The sequence below is a fragment of the Castor canadensis genome, chromosome 8 (assembly GCF_047511655.1).
Source record: "Castor canadensis chromosome 8, mCasCan1.hap1v2, whole genome shotgun sequence".
NCBI classification, from domain to species: Eukaryota; Metazoa; Chordata; class Mammalia; order Rodentia; family Castoridae; genus Castor; species Castor canadensis.
Window position 1 is genome coordinate 155,625,228 of NC_133393.1, and position 17,781 is coordinate 155,643,008.

The 17,781-nt window shown below is 41.3% G+C and overlaps 1 protein-coding gene across 4 annotated transcripts in view; it reads left to right on the plus strand.

Moving 5' to 3' along the window:
- Window positions 1–17,781, plus strand: part of Tbc1d22a (TBC1 domain family member 22A) — a 352,090-nt gene that overhangs the window by 117,004 nt on the left and 217,305 nt on the right. For all 4 annotated transcript variants that reach the window (XM_020175415.2, XM_074084724.1, XM_074084723.1 and 1 more), the window contains one exon: window positions 718–832. In XM_020175415.2, coding sequence (XP_020031004.2) covers window positions 718–832 — 115 coding nt within the window. The remainder of the gene's footprint in view (window positions 1–717; window positions 833–17,781) is intronic.

A 17,781-nucleotide genomic window follows, 5' to 3' on the forward strand; every position in this document is an offset into this window, starting at 1 on the left:
CACATGTGTTGGTGCTCTAGGGTGCTGGTGTTTTGTCACCTTGGTAAAATCCATCTCATGAACAAAGATGGAGGAAGGTGAGTGGGAGTGAGGGATGATGAAGAGGAAGGATCAACTGAATGTGAATGTTGTGAGGAAAGAGAAGAGACTGAGCTAACTCACAGCCTGAGTATCTGAAAGCCTAACTGTGCCTTCCTGTATGGTAATGATTTTCCTGTGGTTTAATGGTATTTACTTACCTCATGATAGAAATTCACAGCATCTGTCCATCTATCTATCCATCCATCCATCCATCCATCTACCTGTTCATCCATCTGCCCACCACCCACTTACCAGTTCACTTCTATGCTTCCTAGCATAGAATTCCTATTACCCACTGATAAGCCTGGTGCCTTGGTGCCGTTCCACAAGGCCCTGGGCTACCATATATCCTCATGACCTGTGGGGCTCCAGGGAGCCAAATAGGATGGAATGGTAGGTCCCAGGGGTTGGTAAAATACTGCACAGTGCTTGTGATTTAATAAAAAGTTAAGATCATCAGACTTCTACAGAGAAATTAAACTGCAAATTTGTATTTGATTATATTTGTATTTTAATATTGGGGCAGTGAGTAGAAAAAATACTGATTTGTGTGTTTTTTAAGTAAAAGATTGAATACATTTGAAAGTTTCCACTACATTTCTTTCTTGTTTCATTGCCTGTTCCATTTTCTTTCAGATTTTTGAAAGGATCTTGTTTATATGGGCTATCCGTCACCCTGCCAGTGGATATGTTCAGGGGATAAATGACCTTGTCACTCCTTTCTTTGTGGTCTTCATTTGTGAGTACTTAGGTAAGATCTTGTCAAAAACATTGATAGTGGATTTACTGTGTTACCATGTATAATTATATGCATAGTATATAACGTTACATATTATATCGACTATAATATTGAAAATTGCCATTAAGTTTGATTTATTAATGATAGGGTAGTGGTAGAGTAGTTTTATCATTGATGCTAGCTTTAAAAATGCCTTTAAATCCTCAGCTCAACTACTGACAACATTACGATCTGGTCACAATTGTTAATACCTGCCTTTTAATAATGAATGAAGAGAAAGGAGTGTATTTGGGAGTTTGGTTTATTTCTAATGGTCATCAGAGCACTGGCTTTGATGGTTTGGACTTAAGTGTATCAGCTTAAGGTGATAGGGTATTAGTTGAATGGTTTGCTTACAAGCTCAAAACCAAGTTGTCTTTCTGTGATCTCTCACTGCCTGCCCAATTTTGATATAGTATTAGCATTTTGTTTTGTGAGAATAATAATTACATGCAAAATAATTAGTTTCACAGAGATTTAGGCAGTATTGTTTCTTTTTGAATACTGCAAATTTTTCTTTCATTTATATTAGAACAGCAAGCTGTAATATAACACTACCTGTTTTGAGCATGTTTTAAGCTTTAAAAAAAATCTGACAAGTGATGGGGATATTTTTTAATTCATCCATGAATGAAAGTTAAACACCCAAGGGGCTTTACTCCTGAGTTGGAGCATTTAATTTTAAACCAATTTTCCTTTGTGCTTATGTGACCCTTCCTGTATTAGTTACTTTTGTGTCACTGTGATGAAATACCTAATGTAAGGTATTTCAGGGAGGGAAAATTGATTTTGGCTCATATTTCAGTCCATGGTCACTTGGTCCTATGTCCTTGGGTACATCATGGTGGAGGGAGCCATGCGGAGGAGCTTCTTCACCTCGTGGTAGACAGGAGGGGAGTAGGGTCCCAGTGTAGCCTTCAAAAGCATGCCCCTCAAACTTACTTCCTCCAGCTATGCCATACTTCTAAAAGTCCCACAACCTCTCAAAATAGTGTCACCATCTGGAGACCAAGTGTTGCACTCGAGCCTGTGGAGACATTTCATATTCAAATTGTAACGCTTCTTGACTTGGTGTTGGTTTGTCTTTGTGTGATTATGGTTTTGACCATTCTGGTCTCCAGTCTGCTTCAGATTCCCATCCTGGTGATCTGGAGAGATTGGGTTCTCTTGAGACCAGATCATCTTCTGAGGATGAGAACATATCCACTTATTGGCCTTGTTGTAGCCCTTCACACTTTGTTTCCATTTGTGATTTCATAGGAGGTCTTTTCATCACTAAGCAACTAATGAGAACCACCACTGCTCACTCCCTAATCGCCTCTTAAGTAGTGGAGGCCACTCTTGAGAGCGCCCACATTCTGTCTCTCACCCCTCACTTGACAGCTAATGAAAATGTTCCTAATGTGTCTGGAACAGTAGAACCTCTGTCAGTAGCCCTCAGAGTTGTTAATTGAAAGAGGATGTTCAACTGAGATGTGATTAGAGAATTGATATTCCATGTTAAATAGACCATTTAATTAATGTGGTAAATAAGTTTGTCTTAACTACTTTACTGCCAACTTATGTTGTAAGACCCAGGTGATTCTTAATAGCAAGGCGGGACGAAGGGACATGACCACGATGTTAATGGTCCAGGAGAAAGGGTCACTGGAGGAAATGGAATTTGTGCTAAATGGATTCTTCATCTGGCCTCAGAGAGATTCTTCCTGCAATTTCCTGCCAACACACACACACACACACACACACACACACACACACACACACACACACACACACACACACACACACACACACACACTGTGTGAAACAGGCCCTTTATATCTGGCAGTTGATGGTTAAGTGAACATTTAAGATGTGATTTTTAGATCTTGTTTCCTAGGCTTGAGAAATGTTCATCACTACAGTCCAGACCTTCCATTTGTCTGTATTGCTGGGAGCACCACCTGGCTTGCATTTGGGGCTGCGGTTTTGTCATTCTGCAGCCCTTAATGGACCCACCGTGGAGTTGGCGTTCTTGCAGAACACTAACTGGGGTGTGGGGGCTGTTTTCTGCTCAACTTGGCAAACACTGCCTGAGCACCCTGGTCCTCTGCTGTGGTAGGCATGCAAGTGAATGGAGAGTGCTGGTTCCTGCCTATTTGGAGCCCATGGTAGTAATAGTGAATGTAGGTTTTAGATGAGTAATTAAAAGTTAATTAAAGTAATTAACATTTGTGTTATCAAGAAGAAGCACAGGGTACCCTGAGAGCCTGTTCCGGTCTAGGTGTCAGAGGAGGTTTTGTGGACTAGGCCATTTCTCTGAGGTGAGCAGGAGCCAGAGTGAGTTAGGCTTGAGGAGAGAGTTGCAGAGAGCCAGACTGGATGGAGGGAGGGAAATGACGGCACAGGCGTGGGTGGAAGGAGAGGCCGGGATAGCTGTGCCAGGACTGAGCAGTTATAGTGAGTTATAGGGGTGTGCGATTGAAGCTGAGGAGCCCTTGCTTGGGTTCTGTCCTCTACATATGTGTCCTGGCTGTGCTGGAGGAGCTTGGTGGGTATCTGGGAGTCCATGAAGCAGGTACCACACTGTGAATCACCAGACAGAGGCTCAGCTTCCAGAAAGGCTGTATAGTTTGCTGAGCTCCTCCTCTGCTCCATCTCTTTTTTTTTTTCTCATTTAAGTCAATAATTTATTCTTGTTCATTGGACTTATGGGCCCAAAAAGCTGTCTGGGAACCTGTTTACAATTTTTTCTTAATTACTTTAAATAAGAAAAATTTGGTTTAATGTTTGTCCCATCAAACCAAAGCACTTTTTTTTCCCCCTCTTAAAAATTTTTTTTTATTGTTTTATTATTCATATGTGCATTCAAGGCTTGGGTCATTTCTCCCCCCTGCCCCCACCCCCTCCCTTACCACCCACTCCGCCCCCTCCCTTTCCCCCCCACCCCATCAATACCTGCAGAAACTATTTTGCCCTTATCTCTAATTTTGTTGAAGAGAGAGTATAAGCAATAATAGGAAGGAACAAGGGTTTTTGCTGGTTGAGATAAGGATAGCTATACAGGGAGTTGACTCACATTGATTTCCTGTGTGTGTGTGTTACCTTCTAGGTTAATTCTTTTTTTATTTTATTTTATTTTATTTTATTATTCATATGTGCATACAAGGCTTGGGTCATTTCCCCCCCCTTGCCCCCACCCCCTCCCTTACCACCCACTCCTTCCCCTCCCTCTCTCCCCCTCAATACCCAGCAGAAACTATTTTGCCCTTATTTCTAATTTTGTTGTAGAGAGTATAAGCAATAATAGGAAGGAACAAGGGTTTTTGCTGGTTGAGATAAGGATAGCTATACAGGGAGTTGACTCACATTGATTTCCTGTGCATGTGTGTTACCTTCTAGGTTAATTCTTTTTGATCTAACCTTTTCTCTAGTTCCTGTTCCCCTTTTCCTATTGGCCTCAGTTGCTTTAAGGTATCTGCTTTAGTTTCTCTGCGTTAAGGGCAACAAATGCTAGCTAATTTTTTAGGTGTCTCACCTATCCTCACCACTCCCTTGTGTGCTCTCGCTTTTATCATGTGCTCATAGTCCAATCCCATTGTTGTGTTTGCCCTTGATCTAATGTCCACATATGAGGGAGAACATACGATTTTTGGTCTTTTGGGCCAGGCTAACCTCACTCAGAATGATGTTCTCCAATTCCATCCATTTACCAGCAAATGATAACATTTCGTTCTTCTTCATGGCTGCATAAAATTCCATTGTGTATAGATACCACATTTTCTTAATCCATTAATCAGTGGTGGAGCACCTTGGCTGTTTCCATAACTTGGCTATTGTGAATAGTGCTACAATAAACATGGGTGTGCAGGTGCCTCTGGAGTAACCTGCGTCACATTCTTTTGGGTATATCCCCAAGAGTGGTATTGCTGGATCAAATGGTAGATCAATGTGTAGATTTTTAAGTAGCCTCCAAATTTTTTTCCAGAGTGGTTGTACTAGTTTACATTCCCACCAGCAGTGTAAGAGGGTTCCTTTTTCCCCACATCCTCACCAACACCTGTTGTTGGTGGTGTTTCTAATGATGGCTATTCTAACAGGTGTGAGGTGGAATCTTAGTGTGGTTTTAATTTGCATTTCCTTTATTGCTAGAGATGGTGAGCATTTTTTCATGCGTTTTTTGGCCATTTGAATTTCTTCTTTTGAGAAAGTTCTGTTTAGTTCACTTGCCCGTTTCTTTATTGGTTCATTAGTTTTGGGAGAATTTAGTTTTTTAAGTTCCCTATATATATTGGTTATCAGTCCTTTGTCTGATGTGTAGCTGCCAAATATTTTCTCCCACTCTGTTGGTGTTCTCTTCAGTTTAGAGACCATTTCTTTTGATGAACAGAAGCTTTTTAGTTTTATGAAGTCCCATTTATCTATGCTATCTCTTAGTTGCTGTGCTGCTGGGGTTTCGTTGAGAAAGTTCTTACCTATACCTACTAACTCCAGAGTATTTCCTACTCTTTCCTGTATCAACTTTAGAGTTTGTGGTTTGATATTAAAATCCTTGATCCATTTTGAGTTAATCTTGGTATAGGGTGATATACATGGATCTAGTTTTAGTTTTTTGCAGACTGCTAACCAGTTTTCCCAGCAGTTTTTGTTGAAGAGGCTGCTATTTCTCCATCGTATATTTTTAGCTCCTTTGTCAAAGACAAGTTGGTTCTAGTTGTGTGGCTTCATATCTGGGTCCTCTATTCTGTTCCACTGATCTTCATGTCTGTTTTTGTGCCAGTACCATGCTGTTTTTATTGTTATTGCTTTGTAATATAGTTTGAAGTCAGGTATCGTGATACCTCCACCATTGTTCTTTTGACTGAGTATTGCCTTGGCTATTCGTGGCCTGTTGTGTTTCCATATAAATTTCACGGTAGATTTTTCAGTCTCTTTAATGAATGTCACTGGGATTTTGATGGGAATTGCATTAAACATGTAGATTACTTTTGGGAGTATAGACATTTTTATTATGTTGATTCTACCAATCCATGAGCATGGGAGATCTCTCCACTTTCTATAGTCTTCTTCAATCTCTTTCTTCAGAAGTGTATAGTTTTCCTTGTAGAGGTCATTCACATCTTTTGTTAGGTTTACACCTAGGTATTTGATTTTTTTTGAGGGTATTGTAAATGGAATTGTTTTCATACATTCTTTTTCCGTTTGCTCATTGTTAGTGTATAGAAATGCTAATGATTTTTCTATGTTGATTTTATATCTTGCTACCTTGCTGTAGCTATTGATGATGTCTAGAAGCTTCTGAGTAGAGTTTTTTGGGTCTTTAAGGTATAGGATCATGTCGTTCTGCTCGGTCTTTAAGCTGTGGCACTCAGGTACCTAGCTTACTGAAGATCTTTAGGATATGGTTGGCCTTAGTGGTCAGGCTGTCACATGATTGCTCCAGCATTTGTAGTATGGGTGGCCTGGGGCTCTGGCCCAAATGTGTACTACTCCCTAAAGTGGGATAAGATGGTTTACTAGGTTTCTTTCCTTGAAGTTGAAATGTGGTGAACAATTCCAGTTAATTGAAGGTATAAGAAACCCTTTGGGCAGGAATTGGAAGGGCTCGTTATGCAGCAGACCACAGATCTGCAATGCCTGAGTACATTGGGGCATTTCCTGGGAATGTGTGTTTGCAATGTGCTCAGAGCCATCAAAGACCCTGTGGGCTACGTCCCTGGAGTGTAGTGTGGGCAACCATGTTGTTCCAAATAGAAGGCATTCCTACCATATGTAAGCAGCAGTTGCTTTAGTCCTGTCTCTTGGGACGGTCTTGCACTTAGAGGTCTCCATGCCATGTTCTCTGACTTGTGAAAAGATATGGAAATGAGCAGTGAGATGAGGACGACCATGGCTTATCAAGCTAGGTGAAATTCTTCCCACAGGGTGGGGTGCTCATCTTCAGCAGGAGCCTAGCTGGGATAGTCAGTGAGAGGAACAGTTCGTAGGGATGGGGAGAAACAAAATGAGGGGACAAGCTAGAGTCTTGTGGAACTGAAGCCATGAGAGTATGTGCTCAGAGGTACATTGGGGCCCAAGTGGCCTCTGCAGTTCCAGAATATGCCAGGCATGAGGTAGAAGTGTGTGCCCCACAGGTCAGTACTTCTGGTGGGGCCTCCACCACTGGAGAAAGTCCTGTAGTTTGGTCTTGCACTTGAAAGGTGTCAAGCCTGCAGGTGCAAGTTAGCACACACATGCATATATATGCACAGGAATATGCAGACACACATGCATACATAACTCAAATACCCACACAGCATTCTCCTCACTGTTGTTGCCACAGCCTTTCTAAGTAAATGTGGAACAAATCTGTAAGTAGGCTAGTGATAGTGTTTCATGCCTGAAATTCCAGAGACTGTGTAGGCTGGGCAGGAGGATCATAAGGTAGAGGCCAGCCTGGACAACTTAGAGCCTGACATATAACAGACACAAGACAAAAACAAAAAGGGCTGGAGATGTAGCTCAGTGGTAGAGTGCTTGCCTAGCGTGCATGAGGCCCTGTGGTCCATCCCTACCTCCCCGCCAACACACACAACTATGTAATTATCTCTTGTTGAATAGCACCCACCAGTTGGGGTGGGGCCCTGGAGGTGTGTGACATTTGCAAGGAGGTCATGAAACCTCTGGTGACCTCAGAGGGAGGGATAGTCTTAGGTGTCACAAGGAGGGGACAGTTTTAAGAAGGAGGGTTGGTCAGTAGGAACCAGTGCCATGGAGATGCTGAAAGTTTATCAAAAGCTCTGACAATGTGGGTGTTACTGGCAGCCTGCCAGAGTGGGCTTGAAGAAATGTTGTAGGGAAGGTGTGCATTAGCTGAGTGGCCTCCCCCAGAAAAGGTGCTGTGGACATCTGTACACTGGGGAAGGCTGGATCAAATGGGCACAGGCCTCTTACAACTCTATGTTAAAGAAGGTGTTTTTTTGAGGCGCTCTTACCGCTTGAGACACTCCACTAGCCCTAAAGAAGTTTTTATTATGTAATGTTTTAAACATGTGCAAGTCAACAAAACAATGTAAAGAGCCCTGTGCCTGTCATCTGCCTACGTGGTTACCATAATCTACCTTTCTCCTTTCCTTTGCTTCTCAATCTCATCCTGACTTTTGCCCAATTGTAATCATTACTGCTTTAAAAAGGAGCTTAATGAGATACAATTTACATACATACTGTAACTTCCATGCACAAAGTTCACTTTTTGGAATATCGCCATTTGATTTCAGAATCTTCTCATCATCCCCAAATGACATCCTGGTGCCCATTAGTGGCCGCTCCTCATTTTTCCCTTACCCTGTCACAAACCCCTGGCAATTTCTGCTCTACTCTACATCTCTATAGATTTGTCTCTCTGGATATTTCTTATCAGTGGAATCATACAGCATTGGGCTTTTTGTGTTTGGCCTCCTTTCTGCCTAGCATCCTGTTTTCCAGTTTTCATCCCTGGTATAGTGTAGATCAGTATTTAATTCCTTCTAGAATTCTGAGTGGAACCACGTTGTATTTATCCTTTCACCAGGGGATGGACATTTGGATTGTTCCCTCTTTTTGACTAAAAGGATAATGGTGCTATGAATATTCATATATAGCCTTTTGTTGGGAGCATGGTTTCTTGGTCCTGTACCTGGCAGTGGCACTGCTAGGTCCTGTGGGAATTATAAGGGTAACTTTGTGAGGAACTGGCACACTGTTTTACTAAGCAGTGTTGCCATTTTCTGTGCCTGCCTACAGTGTAGGAAGTGTCCCAGTGGTCCGTATCCTGATCAACACTTGTAATGACTTTTTACTTTTTAAGACTTTGGTGAAACCCCAAGTGATTTGGTGATTTAAGGATATAGAGTTCTTCTCTTAAACCACAAACAGCAATACTTCAGATAACGGACAGTGTTGACTGTGGAGACATTATCACACAGAGGTAAGTAAATCCTGCAGATGCTAGTATTCCCATCATACTGATGGCATTTGTTCTCTGAGCAGGGTGCCCACTGCTGGAAGCAGTTCCTGTTTTCAGAGGGCATTGTAATGTAACCTCTCATTCTCTCTGCCAGAGATGATACCCGGTGCTTGCTCTGGGCTCAGAGACATTGATAACCTTTTGGAAAAGTCCTGTGACAGTTGTACCTTTACTGTTTAAGGAAGTGTATACAGAAGTAAGATTTGCATACATAACTTACCCCTGTGGCTGCTGTGACTCAGTTCTGGCTTATCACTGACATGTACTCTGATTTTTCTTCTTATACCTCTCTGGTGGTGATGGGTGGTTTGAACTTGGGACTGTTTTCTGTGTGTGACATATTGTACAGAGCTCAGCATGCCTTGATATGAAGCTATATTTTTTTCTTTCTTTCTTCTTTTTTTTTTAAACTTGTATTAGATAAGTTTTCTTTTTTTGTGACAGTACTGGTGTTCGAACTCAGGGCTTCACACTTGCTAAGCAGGTGCTCTACCACTTGAGCCACTCTGCCAGCCCACTAAGATTTATTTCTACAAAACACTTGTATCTATTGTGCAGTTAAGAAGCACAGTTCTAAAATGCATTCAGGAGATTGCAGTTGCTGGAGTGTTATGGCTACTAGAAAAAGTGTCAGCTGTTGACCATCCCACTTTTGAGAAGAATGATTATCTGTGCCACTCTCCTGGGAGGCCTGGCGAGGACCTCCTTATTCTCTCCCTTCCCAGGAGAGGAGACTTGCTCTTTGCTGGGAGAGGCCTGCACCCATCTGAGCTCTGCTTCAGTTCTAGGTGGGCCTTGCTATCAGAATCTGGGAGCTATATAGGCTGAGCAGTGGGTCCCAGCCCTTCTGTTCTCTTGCCCTATCCCAGCCAGACTTCTGAACTGCTAGGCTGGGCTGCTCCTGAAGACCACTGACTAGAAACAGAATTGGCTATAGTTCCATCCTTTCTTTATATGGGCTCCAGTGTCTAGGTTTGGTCTGGAGGAAGGAGGATTCATGTAGTGTTGAGCCTAAGCTGTTTCCATTCTGTCCTTGGCCTTAGAGCCCAGCAGGTGCTCTCTTGGGGTCACTCACCTGGGCTGCACATACCTATTAGCAGGCTCACAGAGGGGACTCCCATGGCAGTCCACAGTTACTTGTGGTCAACAGCTATTTTGGTGTTCCCTCTGTCTTTTTTTCCTATGCATTGTTTTGTCATAGTCTAGGGCATGCTATGTCTACTATTTTGTTTCATACTTTTTTTTTTGAATTTACCCTTAAAACATTACCCTGTATCATTAAGAAGTCTTTATAAAGATCATTTCTACCTCCTGCATATTATTCAGTTGAGGTAATGTCACACAATTCATGAAAACTTTCCCTTATTGTTGGAATTTGTTAATTTTTCCCCCCAGGTAGGTATGGTATAATTTTAAAGTAAAATTCGTACTTTCTAAATAGTGACAGTCATGTTTCTTTTAAGAATGTTACATTTGGTTTAAAATTAAGAAACTTTATTCATCACCTTACATTGCACAATTAAGCAGAGAATGGTATTTCAACATGGCAGAAGAATAAATAAATATTTTTTTCCTTCTTTGAACTCTGTGCTGTTTTAGTTTAGAAATAATTTTGCCTGGGCACTTTGGACTGCTACCTTGGGTAATTGAATGTTTGTTGGGTGACATGGAAGGAATGACGATGAGTATATTTTGCAAGATGAAGAGTACTTTACAATTGATTCTCACTGGCAGTATGCTTAATCTCAGATTGATTTGATTTTGTATGTCATTTTCTCTTAAATCATGCTTGAAAGCAAATATGGAAAGGGACTAGAGTAAACAGTGCATCTACTTAACAACATTAAGCATATTTATTTTCATATTCCTGTTTGTAAGTTGAAATCTCAAAATATGGGCTGTTTATAAGCTTGCTCCTGTGCTCAAAGAGGACATTTCAGCATGAGGCTCATGGAGTTGGAGCACTGCAGTGTCTGTAATTAGTGCACAGCTGGCATAGGAAGTGAATTCCCAGAAGACTCAGTCAGGATGCATAAGAGAAATACTGCAAAGAACTGACCAGTAGCCAAATTTTTTACCAGCCCAGTCTTTTTTTCATTTCCTTTTGGTGCCTATTTCTGTTAGTAGAGAGTGAACAGGGTTTTAAGAGACAGTGAGGGGATGAAGAGCTGTTGTAGGTTTTTCATTGATAAGTCAGTTTTATAAATGACTTGTATTACTTCCTTGTTTGCATCTCAGTTTTACCTCATTGTAAATAGTTTTTCCCAAGTGCTGTGTACACCCATGCTGCAGCTAAATATATTTTCTACTTGGCTTCCTTGAGTGTTCCTCACAGCTAATGTACTTCTGTGGCCCACAATTAATCTCAGAAACCTTGGGAGGTAAAACCCAAAGAGCCTAGGTGTGGCATCTCGTCCCATGGAGTGGGGAGTGGAGAAGGGAGCTCCCAGGAAGCCAGTGACTGGACTGTAATGGGGGCCAATACAGGTGCCCTGTCATGCTGTACATGCTTGTACATATTTGTTGTTTACAGACATTTTGAGAATGTCAGTGTAATGGATTCACTTTTAACAAACTTTGTCATACAGTAGGTCCACATGCCAGAAGCTGTCACTGGAGTGTTTGGCCAGTTTTCTCTGGACTTTTTGTCTGTTATAGTCTTAAACATGGTAGTTATGCATGCACATTTCAGTATTGCTTTCTGTTTAACATCTAAGCACGTTCCAGTCATTCAACATTTTTAAAAGTGCTTTTTAAAAAAAGTAGTGAAAGTACATCCTATAATGGGCAGAAAAGCGAGGCAGAAGTTCAACAAGAAACTGGAAGATTGTGTACCACTGAACATCAACCAGATCTCACAGATGCCTGCTGAACCATGCACGCAGCAGCACTTGTCCCCAGGTACATGGTACATGGGCTGCGTCCCAAGATGAGCCTCACTGGGATCATGCCAAATGCGTTATTCCCTGCAGTGGCTTTAAGTTACAAAGCAGGAATCATTTGGAGAAACTTATAAATTTGTGGAAATTTTAGAACACAGCCCCAAAAATCAAAGGGTCAAAGTAGAAATCATAGGGGAAATGAGAAGTTACTGTGAAATGAAGAAAGTGAAAACATAGCATACCAAACTGTGAGACACAGCTAGAGCAGGACTCCACGGAAATTTGTAGTTGTACTCACCGCATTAAAAAGAAGATCTCAAACTGTTAACTTCCAATTTCAGAAACTGAAAAAAGAACAAATAGAAGAAGGGAGGAAATATTGAAGACTAGAACAGAAAGAGAGAAAATCAACACCTTTAGCCACGCTCACCAAATGTATTTGTGTGTGTGTGTGTGTGTGTGTGTGTGTGTGCGTGCGCGCATGTGCAGGGTGTAGGGAAAGATTCAGAAGTTATTAAAACCATGGGTAATTTTGGAAGCATAAAGCATTAAGTGAGTTATGTGACTTACCCTACAAATTAGGCAATGTAGGTGAAATGGAGAAATTCCTAGAAAGATACAAATTACTGAAACTGATTGGCTGATCAATTTTGTGTTAGCTTAGCAGGCTATGCTACCCAGCTGTTTGGTCAAACCGCAGTCTAAATGTTGTTCTGAAGTTGAATTTTATATGTGATTAAGATTTAACCTCAAAGTAGCCTTTGAGTAAAGCAGATTATTCCCCACAGTGTGTGGACCTCCTCATCTAATCACCTAAGACCATGACCATAGTGACTGGTTTCCTGAAGAAGCAGGAATTTTCCTCAAGAATGCAATATCAAAGCCCTGGCTGAGTTTCTAGGCTGTTGACCCAACCTACAGATTTCTGATATGCCAGTTCTTACAATTACATGAGCCAGTTACTTACATGTATATGAAATTGAATTAGAATTCTAAAAAGTTCCCAGAAATAAAAGGCTAGAACAGGTATTTTCACTGCTGAATTCTACCAATTTTAAACAAAGAATTAACATTGCTTCTTTACAAAATCTTCCTAAAACAGAAGAGGAAAGAAATTAAAAAAATTCATTTTATGAGGCCAATATTGCCCTGACACTAAAACCAGACAAAACACCACAAGGAAAAAAAAACTTCAAACCAATATCCTTTATGAAGATGTAAAAATTCTCAGTCAAATCCTAGCAAAGTGAATGTAGCAACATGGATAAAAAGGACTATATATTATGACAAATGGAATTTATTTTATGAATGCAAGGATGGTTCAACATATGAAAATCAGTGTATTACACTATATCAGCAGAATAAAGGATAAAAACCATATGATCATGACATTCAATGCAGAAAAAACATTTCACAAAACCAACATCTTTTGATGATAAAAAACATTCAACAAACTTCAGAATAGAAAGGAACTTCCTCCCTACTACAGGCTTGCATAAAAACCTACAACTTAACATTATAGTTAGTAAGAAAAATTGGATGTTTCCCCTCTGTGATTAGGAAGAAGATAAGGATGTTTGCTTTCTCCACTTATGTCCAGCTTTTTATTGGTTGTATCCAGTACAATTAAGCAAGAAAATGAAATGAGGATCCAAAATGAAAATGAAGAGTAAAAGTACATCTGTTTATAGGTGACATAATTTTGTGTATAGAAAAATCCTAGGGACTTTGCTAAAAACCTGTGAAAGCAGTAAGTACACAGTCAAGGTAAAAAATCAATTATATTTGGATGTACTTGCAGTGAACAATTTGAAAATGAAATCATGAAAATAATTTCATTTACCATCAAAACTAATAAAATGTTTAGGTATAAATTTAGCAAAAGAAATTAAGGACTTCTACTCTGACAGTTATAAAGCATTGCTGAAATGAAAGAAAGAGGCAGGAGATTGAAACAGTAAGTCTCCCAACAAAGAAAAGCACTGGACCAGGTGGATTCACTGCTGAATTCTACCATGCCTTCAAAGAATAACTAATATCAATGCTTCAAAACAACAACAACAAAATACAAACAAACAAAACCCCCTTAGCTCACCTTTCCCAAAGCAACACAAAACAAAGCAAACTTAATGCAAAGCTACAGTAATGAAGTCAGCATCCTACTGGCACTTGTATACCAGTGGAATAGAATTTAGAATGCAAAAATAAACCTTCACATTCATGGTCATTTGATTTTTGACAAGTATGGCAAGAAAATTCAATGGGGAATTCATCTGTCAGCAAATTGTCCCCGGACAGGTAGATTCTGACACACAAAAGGATAAAGTTCTACTTGTGCCTCTTATCATAAGAAAACCAAAATGAATCCTAGACCTGCGCTTATAAGAAGATGTAAGAGGAAATTGTCACAACCTATGGCTAGGTCATGATTTCTTAGATACCTTGCTAAAAGCAAAAGTGGCAAAAGAAAGAAATAGATAAGTTGGGCTTTATCAAAAACTTCTGGCTTGTAAACAACATGGTCAAGAGAGTGAAGAGGCTCCTCCAGAATGGGAGAAAATATGTGCAAATTATGCATCTGATAAGAAGTCTCTGTCTGGAATAAAGAACTTTACAACCCAGGAATAAGACGACCTAATTTCAAAATGGCACAGTATTAAAGGAGACATTTCTCTACAGAAGACACTTGCTGGGCCAATAAACACACGAGAAGATGCTCGACATCATTAGTTATTAGGTAATACAAATGAAAACCACAGCGAGATACCACTTTATAACCACTAGGATGACCACTGTAAAAATGATGGGGAATGACGAATGTTGGTGAGGATATAGAGACATTAGAATGTGGGGTGTGGGGATTCCCTGCTGATGGGTACAGAATTTCTATTGGGGGATAAAACGTTCTAAAGTTAGATTGTGGTGGTGATTGCCCAACTTACCGAATATACTAAAGAAACCATAGTAAATGACTGAATCGGGAGGCATGTGAATTATATCTCAATAAAGCTGTTTAAAAAGGAAGTTGGAGGCCCATTCTTCTGTTGTGGGAGAGATTGTAACTTGGCAGTTGCCTAGCGATGAGCATGGGTAGAGTTCTGCTTTTCCACTGTTGCTGTAATACATCCTTGGTTGTATTTTGGATTTTTTTGTGTGTATGATGCATTCTTAAGAAAGGTGTTACTGAATCAATGGCTATGGGTATTTTTGGTCTTGATAATGTTTGCTAGATTGTTTTCCATAAAGGCAGTTGAATGAATGCAATAGAAGAGATTGCTATCTCAACTTGTCTTTGGTATGTTCTAACACAGTTATTAACAGGTCCTTGATTGGCTGGAGACAGGATGTCAGTCTTTGTGTGTGCTTATAGATGTGCTTCATTCATCTGTAGAGGCCTGGAGCTCAAAGACAATAAGTGACTCTGAGAATTAGTTGAAGACCGGGAGCAATGAATACACTCTCCAATGTTGACAATTGAGATTTCAACCTCAAATAAGGCTAAAGGTACCTTATTCAACAGGCCTAATTGGAAACTCAGCAATGACTGGGTAGTGTGTGGGCATGTACATCAAAACAGTAATTGAATTGGAACCCGATGACTGCAGTCCTTTGCTGAGAGTGCACCAGTGTGGTAAAAATGTCCTGACAGTTGCTCTGGACTTGGTACCTTGGTGACTGTGCCCTAAGACTGCTCTCTGCTCCCATGTTAGAGGAAGTGAAGAGTGTTCCATGTGGGTTATTTTGTAGAAAAGCAGTGTGTGCCTGATAGACTTTCATGCAGAGAAAGATGCTAGGATTCCTTATAACTGGTGAGTATAACCTGTGTTGTCATAAGCCACTAAACAGAGCACCTGCCCCTACTTTATTTTGGGGGTTTCTCCTAGAATCTGGCTTTCCTTGGTTTTCACTTTGATGCTCTGCCCTTTTTTGCCAGGAAGAAGACCACATATGCCCATACAGGCAAGAGATGGTTTTGGTGACATGGTCTCTGTGCTGTATTATCCATCCCAACATGTCCATTCCAGCACTCACCAACACGGGTGAGTGTTGTATGTACATGGTGGTGGTGGGTTGGGTTTGGTTTAAAATAAAGTTGTCAGTAGGCAAAGCCACCTTCAAAGTCTCCCTAGGTCTCTATGACTTGGGACCTATGGTACTCAAAATCCAAGAGTTAATCTGTTTGTCTTTCTTTGCATTTAAATCTTGGCTTACCTTTCCTCAGAGCAGAAGTCAGTATTCAGTTTGAGTAGAGTGGGATTATGGGGATAGAGCAGGGGCTTGCCTTCCTTCCCTCTTTCTGTGACTTCACCCTAGCTGGACTTACAGTTTGCTTCCCTGCTCTCTCTTAGTTCTCACAGCAGCCTGTGGGGAGGGTGTGAAGAGGTTGAGGGCATGGTAAAGGCCTGGAGTTGCAGATCCAGGATTCTGTTTGCTCCCATTTTACCCTGTACTGCAGACAGACTCATAAGCTCTGCTCTCAGAACTGTGTGGTCATGTGATTAAATGGAAGGATCCCTTTCACCAGTTTATAGTGGTTTTAATGAGACATTGTCGGTTTTCTTACTTGTATAATCCTCAGGGCTGAGGTGTTGGGATTTTTATCCTTGTTGACTTGGTCCCTGTACAGTCTTTAAAAATTCTTTCTTCAGAGAACAAGTTCTATTCTGTTTGTGGAAACACAATTTTTCATTTCCCTGAATTCATTCCCTGTTAAATGAGTGTTGGTTTCTGTTTTAAACTGGATCATTATCAAAGTAGTTCTGGCTTTAAGAGGAAACAGACACACACATTAGAGGTGTCTTCATGTTTACCCTCCTAATACAAATGCCTGATTTAATATCCAGAACCTCAGGATTCAATCCCGGTCCTTTAGAACTTTGAAGAGTAGGTTTTCAAGTTGTCTAACTCCCAGTGTGGTTGAGCTTTGTGCTCAGAGTGCTGCTGTTGTGGCGTTTCGGCTGTGAGATGTCCTGATGGCTGCAGATCCTCCCCAGAAAGATTCCTGGCCCTGGACTTGACCTGTGCTTCAGTAGTGTCATGGATCCTATTTCCTGGATCTGAGGAGTGTGGTTAGGAACTTCCTGGCAGGGCGTGGGTCTGAGGTGCTGTCTTCTTACTTGTTCTTGGCTGTTGTATGTTATGCAGCATTTGTATTTTATCCACAGAAGTTTCATTGGATTAAAAAAAATGATGCCATTTAATTATGAAAGGTTTATGATATATTCTGTGTTCTGTCATTTTCTTTGCACTTCTAATTACAGTTGTTGGCAATAATGGTGCCGATAGGTTTTGGTTCTTACTGCATCCTTATGTTTCTGTTTCCCAGTGTCACGGTCCTGCCTCATGTCTAGCTTGAATTCCCCTTCTGCCCCAACCTCCAATCAGCATGAACCATAAGATCCTAACCAATCAGATCATGCCGAGTCTCACTGAGGGGTATTTAAGCCCCTGCCCTTCTCTCTCTCCCTCTCTCTTGGCTCTCTCCCTCTCCCACCTGGCAATAAAGAATCTCTTGGTCAGATCACTCCTCTCTGTGTGGTCACTTTGGGGCCTACATTTGCCTACATTTGGTGCCGTAACTCGGATCAGTGCTCCCAACTAATCCTGGTGGGACCCGGATTCTGACTCACCGCACGACCACCCTGAGGACCTGACTGGCCAGGACTCATCCTCCCAATCGCCCTCACTCGCATCCAACACTGGACATCCTTTGGTGAGTCCACATACCCTTCTTGGGCTCCCTTTGCAGTCTCTCCCTTCGGTGTCTCTGGGGTTTGAGCGTTTTCCTTGTTTGGCTGTCTCTGGGGCTCAGACGGTAGAGGGGTTCTCTTCCCTCTCAGGCTTGGGTCTGTTTTTGTCGTGTGTCTCGGAGACCCTCTGTCAAAAAGACTGGTGCCAGGTGACCCATAGCCCTCAGGCCCTTTGGCCTTGCGTGCCACTAGAACTCAGTGACGACTGATTCTCGTGTGTCCTGTGCTGTTCTTGGGTATTTGAGTCATGCTAGGATGCCCCACGATTCATAATATCCTCCCATTATAGCCCTCTGGGGACCAGGTCCCACAATGGGGGCCTGTACG